At 49.3% G+C, this 7410-nt stretch overlaps 1 protein-coding gene across 1 annotated transcript in view; it reads left to right on the forward strand.

The window, feature by feature from the left end:
- The window catches only part of ACO1 (aconitase 1), a 65371-nt gene extending 60528 nt beyond the window's left edge, over nt 1–4843 (forward strand). Inside the window, exons 20-21 of the mRNA XM_020878985.2 lie at nt 3052–3237; nt 3986–4843. Of these exons, the coding sequence (XP_020734644.2) occupies nt 3052–3237; nt 3986–4099 (300 nt within the window). The 3' untranslated portion in view covers nt 4100–4843. The remainder of the gene's footprint in view (nt 1–3051; nt 3238–3985) is intronic.
- Nucleotides 4844–7410: the final 2567 nt, after the last annotated feature.

A 7410-nucleotide genomic window follows, 5' to 3' on the forward strand; every position in this document is an offset into this window, starting at 1 on the left:
GGGAGGCAGAAGGAACGTCCTTTGCTTTGCTTTCCAAGAAGATGCTGTGGGAGAGCACGCAAGCTCGGAGAAGCGTGGGCTGTTTCCTCGCCTCCTGCTTGGTAGATCTGGGCTTCCCTCGCTGAGTGAAGAAATGTGGAGTCAGCGGGTTCCCCTCCATCAAGTGTCGCTGTTCTGGGAGCCATGGATCTTTAGGTGTGTCTGTACGACGGTTGAGGGGAGGATCTTGAAGTCCATGAAATTACATCCAGAAGTGTGGAATGTGTGTCTTTTTTTTTTTTTTTAAGTGGGGAAAGTTTCATGGTTTTCATAATGTTCTCGGGTTAGCACCGGAAGCTTATTTAAGGCCCTTTTCCTAGGTCAGTGTGAGGACAGTGCTGCTACTGTCTCGTCTGTTAGGTTCACAGAAGGGAAAACATCGGGAGCCTACAAGTGAAAGTCACTCAGTCATGTCCGACTCTTTGCAAACATGAACTATACAGTCCATGGAATTCTCCAGGCAAGAATGATGGAGTGGGTAGCCTTTCCCTTCTCCAGGGGATCTTCCCAACCCAGGGATCGAACCCAGGTCTCCCACATTGCAGGGAGATTCTTTACCAGCTGAGCCACAAGGGAAGCCCAGGAGCCTGAGCTTTGAATAAACTCAGGGAATGCACTTTGTACAGCTGCTTTTCACTGCCAGTGAAGGGTCTGCGCACAGGCTGAGTAGAAAAGGAAGCCCTCTCAGTGTGTAGACCGACAGCTCTTCAGAACCTTCCGCCATTTCAGGGCTTGACCCGGAAGTTGTCCCTGTGGGAGGGGGCCCCACAGGGAGTCTTTCCGTCTGGTCCGTTCGCTGGCCCTGAAAGCAGGGCCACTTCTGGTGCCTGGCTTCAGTCTTCAGGGTGGGGTAGAAGAGCTTAGCTGATGCCAGTTTAAATAATGGTGGCTTGAGCAAATCAATGCACTTGGCAGACGTTGCACAAGTCAGTTGATATCCACATGTGCAGTAAAAAATATATGGCTGTCTGGCAGATAGCCCTCCAGACGCCCAGGTTTTATCACCCCCCCTTTTTTAAGTCCATCAGTTTGCAGTGGGTGGGGGTGTGGAGAAAAGATATGTTATTAGTTGGTAATTTGTTGAAGGCCTGCCCTTTCTAGAAACTGCTGAAAAGAACCTAAGAAACTACAAAAGGAAGGATTTTAGGAAGGGGGCCGGGCGCTGACAACAGCATTGAGAGCAGGAACAGTCGGGGCGGGGGGGGGGGAGTGTTAGAGGGGACAGGAAGGTCTGTGGATAGGCGAGTCCCGGCTCAGAGGGGCTCTCTAGAGTCTGGGTGGGCTGCATCAGCCGCAGGGCAAGAGAAAGAGCCTGGCCACGGCGAGAGAGGCATCAGTGGTTTCGCAGAGGGAGGCTCTTACACATCTGAAGCATCGTGGGGTGCAGCTGACTGCAGGCAGCATACGCAATAGTCTTCACCCCGGGGAGGAGGAGGTGGTTCCTCCCATTTATTAGAGCGGGGATTGACATCAGGTTGGCTGTAGTTACCAGGGAAACCAGGGGTGGGGCATGTCCCTCACAGCCCCTCAAATTAACAGCCGTCAGAGGGTAAATGTTTCCCTTTAATGAACTAACAGGTGGGGCCGTCCTGGCCTAAGGGGCAGAGGGCAAGCATGTTCAGGTGAGTGGGGCGGAGGCGAAGCCCGAGCAGGAGAGCAGCGGGTATACAAAGAGCAAGGGAACCGCCATCCTTTAGGGTCCCGACTCTACAAGTGTAAGCTTCTCTACACAACAGCCCTGAGTTCTGTCTGCCCAGACAGCCGTGCACGCTTCCTTCTGTAGCTGGCCAGCCTCAGCCACGTTGTCCGCAGAAAGAGAGGCCAGGCAGCTCCACACAGCCCTCCTCACAGAGCTTGGGGCGTGAATAAACTGTGTTTACAACTATTGCCCCTTCCTCCCAAATAAATACGCAGTACATATATGTACATAAATCTACACAAAATACCAACTGTCCTAAAGAATCTGCTCTTTTAAATCTGTGCTTTTAAACTTGGAAACACTTAGTGATTTAAAAAATACCTATGCCTGGATCTCATTCCCAGACATTCTGGTTTGGTCGGTAAGGTGAAAGGCCTGGACGTTTGGATTTTAAAAGCCTCTCCTGGTGACTGTAATATCCGCAGAATCTTAGAACACCTCTGTCTAGCCATGGTTCTCCAGACTTAAAAGTATCCCATCTTCTCCCACCCATGCTTCCTGCAAGAGATCCTGATACAGTAGATCTGGGGTAATAAGTACCTAAGAATCTACATTTTTAACAAGCTTCCTGAGTGACCCTGATTCAGGGGATCTGAAAGTATGTTGAGAGCTTTTATGGGTATCTTAATATTACATTACAGTTAACTAATATTTGAGATTTGGGTGTTCTAGTTGATCAGGTATCCTGGTTTACTGATCATTGCTGTATATTGTCAGTTATAGGTTACCAATAAAATGTGCTTTATAGGAAGCTTTGTATCAAGATTACATTAAGTGCAATTTGATCCTTGAAACAGGAGGTATAAAAGCAGCACACAGCAGGTGGTCAATTCCTTTCTCTGTACTGTGTTCTTAAAGTTGTGTTTTGATTAAATCTTCTGTGTCTGCTAATACAGCCTAAAATATACCAAAATTCAAAGGGCAAAATGAATTTTCTTTGTGTTTCTTTGTAGTGTGGTTTCCAGATACAGGGGGAGTTTGTATCATAAACTAAGTGTGTGGTTAGACTTTGTGGGTTCAAATATCTGACAGACCACTGACTCCCAGGGTGCAGGGCGCAGTAACCGTGTCTCCATCCAGGGTTGGTGGAGGTAGAAGGGGAGAGTTCATCTCATTGCCTACATGTTGCTTATACAGTGGAGGCAGTCAGTTAGCTACTGTGGTATATAGAATGGCAACATTTTATGTAAAGGACTAATTGGTACTTAAGAATCTGGGCAGGAGAAGAGTTTTGACCTAAGAATCCTGTTGTTAACTGTCTGTGTATCTAAAGAAAAACTGTGTCCGAGCCACTTACTGTCTTCATCCCTCAGGGAATCAGAGCTGTCCTAGCAGAGAGTTATGAGCGCATTCACCGAAGTAACTTGGTCGGGATGGGAGTGATCCCTCTCGAGTACCTCCCTGGGGAGAATGCAGACACCCTGGGACTCACCGGGCGTGAACGATACACTATCAGCATTCCAGAAACCCTGAAACCACGAATGAAAGTCCAGATCAAGGTAAGTTAGTGCCCTTCCATGCCAGGTCCAGCTAAAGGGACCCCATGTTTGTCATCAGTCTTTTTTTTTTTTTAATTTGGTCATGCTGCAGGTCATGCAGGATCTTAGTTCCCCACCCAGGGATCGAACTCATGTCTCCTGTATTAGGAGACTAGTGATGAAAAGCTCAGGGATGGGGCATTTAAAACAGTTTTTGATTATAAAAATGTGAACAGACACACTCACCCCAGGCCCTGGCTTTGATTAGCACTGAGGTGAAAACAACAGATGAGCCCTGGGTAAGGCGAGGATGAGGTGCGGCACTGTGGTCCCAGGGTGATCTAGCCGCCCAGGCAGATTGAGCTGCTGAGCCGCGTCCCAGGGTGAGCATCTGGGCCAGCGCCCAGGGGACAGCCTTAATGAAGCACCTGCTGGCTGCCAAGACTTCCTTCCCCGGGCTGTCCCTGGTGAAGGCTTCGAAAATATTCCAAACATCGCGAGTAACTGCTGCCTTGAGAGGCTGTTTCTAATTCTCAGGGTCTCTCATTTCCATCACAGATGCTCTGCGGGGCTTTACCTTGTAGATCAGTACATGGGGCTTTCTTGTTAAGTAAAGCACAGCTTCCTGCTCAGCGGGTCTGGGCTGGGGCCGGCCGGCACCTGCTCGGGTGCTGGGTGCTGCCGGGGCGTGGACTGCACTTGGAGGGCAGTCTGAGGGCTGGCTCGTCTCCTTCCTCAGCAATTCTTCTCTGCTTTTCCATCCTGCCAGCTGGACACCGGGAAGACCTTCCAGGCTGTCATGAGGTTTGACACCGACGTGGAGCTCACTTATTTCCATAATGGGGGCATCCTCAACTACATGATCCGCAAGATGACCAAGTAGGCCCTGGTCTCCTTGGAGACGGGTGGCCCAGCGGCCCGGCGGCAGGAGGAAGCACAGCATCCGCAGCCCGCAGGCCCGGGGGTGGCAGCCTCTCCGCCCCTGGCCTCCTCCCCCAACCCTCGCCTCCACGCAGGGGTGCTGCCTGCCCAGGGCGCCCTGAGGTTCCAGCGTGGATCCTCTGCACACAGAATCAGCAGTTTCAAAATGCGCTATTTTTGTTAATCTTTTTATCTTGTTCTAGAATTTGGGAGCTTAGAATGGTGGGACTGTCACTTGTGCCAAGAAGGGAGAGTTGAGCCCTTTCAGGTCACTGATCACTGAATGTTGATTTTTCACTCCTAGCCTCTAATGTTCAGCTCCGGCCCAGTTTCAGGCTCCTGTCCGTTGCCCTCTGCTCCATGAAATGTTCCCCTTGAGAGTCCGTTGCCTCTGTGTGCTCTGCCAGTGTAACTGACAAGGCAGAGGGGACGTGTTCGCACGTGGAGACCGTAGTCCCTCCACCCCGCCGATTCCTCCAGAGTGAACGACCCAGGCACCTCGCGAACGGCTCAAACATTCGAAGTTTTCACTTGTGTACTTTTTGACAGATCCACACTGAGGAAATATGGAGATGCCTTTCAGTAGTTTCATAAAGTTTCCCTAGAAAACTTTTCATGTATCACGAGGAGAACTTTGGAGGTGGTTTTGGAGAGATATGCAGAACATTTCTAATTTGAATAAGATTAAATCTATTTTCAAGGAAAACTTTTTGACTTTGGTATTGAATTCTGCTGCGGGCGTGGCCCTCATTTTGTGATATTTAGAGCAGAGCAAATTTCAGACTGCAGGTTCCTCAAGTCTGAGTGATCTTCGAGTTTTGTTTGTTTGTTTTCCAAAAATATATTTATTTGGCAGTGCCAGGTCTTAGTTTTAACATGAGGACTCTTTAGTTGTGCCATGTGGGATCTAGTTCCCTGACCAGGAATTGAACCCAGGCACCCTGCACTGGGAGCATAGAGTCTTTAGCCACTGGACCGCCAGGTAAGTCCCTCGAGTTCTTTTCTGTAACCACATCAGTAATATGCAGGTTAAATGGTTGTGTTGAACCCCCTTTAGGAGCGCACACGATGGTAGCAATAGCCTGGGAGCAGTGACGATGTAGCTTGGTGAACGGACCATATATTTTTTTTAATCTTCAGCTGGGTTACCTGCTCGTTTCCACCACTGAGGTCATTTCAGGGCACATGTCGTAGTCTGCTCCAGCTGCCATGATGAAATGTCGTAGACTGAGTGGCTCAAACGTCAGAAATTTATTTTCTCACAGTTCTGGAGGATAGATGTCCGAGGTTGAGGTTACAGCAAGCTCATTTTCTGGTGCGAGCTCTCATCCTGGCTTGCAGCCAGCCGCCACCGCCTGTGTCCTTGGGCGGCCTTCCCTCAGCGCCTGTGCACAGATGAAGGATGAACGGACACGCTCCCGGGGTCTCTTCTTACAAGGGCCCGGCTCTCGTGACCTTTATTTAAACTTACCCTAGAGGTCCCATCTCCACAGCAGCACGGTGGGGGCTGGACTTCAATATAGGAATTTGGGGTGGAGGGGGGACCCGTTCTGTTCATAACAGGGCACCTTATACCTTACAAATTAATCTCTAGTGAGTTTTAAGCCTCAGCTTTCAGCACTCGGGTCTGTGGCTGGTCAACAGAACTTGGGCTTATATGCTCACTCAGCCGTGTCTGACTCTGCAACTCCATGGTCTGTAGCCCACCAGGGTCCACTGTCCATGGAATTCTCCAGGCAAGAATACCAGAGTGGGTTGCCAGTTCCTCCTCCGGGGGATCTTCCCGAACCAGGGATCGAACCCACGTCTCTTGTTCTCCTGCATTGGCAGGCAGAATCTTTACCACTAGCGCCAGAACACCCAGGATCAAATCCTAACCCCCAGCTCTCCCCCAGATAATTGGGCAAGGCAGGTTCCTGAGCATCCTTGCCTCAGATCCTGGGATCTAGCTTCTGTTCATGAATAAAAATCACAGACAGAACCATGTTGTACAATAAAACCCTGTGACCCACATATTAAAATCAGTGTTATAGCCACGCTTTCCAGGAAACAAACTCACTCCGAAGGACAATGCAGATAGTGGAGTGCAGTTTATTACACCAGCGGGCCCAAGGCAGAGTCTCCTCTTAGCCAAGGACCCCGACCAGCATTTGTGAAAATCTTTTATACCCCATGTGTACATGTCCGAACCCACCACCCCAAATTCCTTGAGGCTTACAAAGGAAGGCTAAATACAATCACAATAACCCCATCATTCACGTGTTATGTGTTCAAATAGTTAATAATCAATAAGCCCGCAGTTACATTCCAACCAGTTAATAACCGATAAGCCTGTGGTTACTTTCCGATAGATACTGTCTGGAGGCAGGAGTGATTAGTGTCTGTTTTCTCTTAGGTGATGAGTAACCTGGATATGATCTTCAAGGTTCCCCTGTCTGGAGGGGGTCTTATCCTTCCATTGTCGTTCCCACAGGCACTAAGCAGAGAGTTCAGAGTCCACTGGAGAGGCGGCTGAGCACGATCAGCATGGACAGGCCTCAGATGGAGTCCAGGCCGTATGAATTCCTTCTTCACTAGCATAAAAACACTAAGAAGGGCTGAAAAAACACATCCACCCCTCAGGCCTCCAATGCCGAACCTGGGAGCAGCCTGGCTCCCCACCCTCGGTGCTTATGGGGAGACATTCTTGCAGCTATGACTTCTGGAATCGGGTCCCTTCACCTCTGAATTTCCCTCCTCTCCCTTCCAAACACCCTCTATCATGTTCATTAATAAAGTGTCTTGGGCCAGTGTCCCATCCTTGCTCTCAACCAGGCTGAACAAATAAACCCCTTTCACCTGGTTTCTCAAGAAGGCACTGGGTGCTTACTCTCCAGGTGAGAAGCTTGCTGCTCTTGCTGGGCCCAGCCCCTCCCTGTCTATGGGGTTCCCATCTCCCTTGTTCCTACTGTTTTCTAAATTCATATGTGCCTGATCCCTCCTAGGCAAACAAGTGTTCCTGGTGCACAGTGAGTTCACAGACAAACATTTTTCTTGCAGCAAATAAGCATATGTGTCTTTGGCAATGGAACAGCTCATGTAGGTGGAAAGTGATCTAGGAGAAGGATAAATTAGACAGGACTTTCAGCTACAGTGTTAGAAGCACAATTCAAACTGCCTAAACAAACAAAAAAATTGGCTCTAGAACCGAGGTGGCCATTGCCACAGGCATAAGATTGGATCTAGAGACTCAGACTCAGGTCCTTCCAATTCATTTCCATTTGTGATGGCCTC

This window comes from Odocoileus virginianus, chromosome 18, assembly GCF_023699985.2.
Source record: "Odocoileus virginianus isolate 20LAN1187 ecotype Illinois chromosome 18, Ovbor_1.2, whole genome shotgun sequence".
Classification (NCBI taxonomy): Eukaryota; Metazoa; Chordata; class Mammalia; order Artiodactyla; family Cervidae; genus Odocoileus; species Odocoileus virginianus.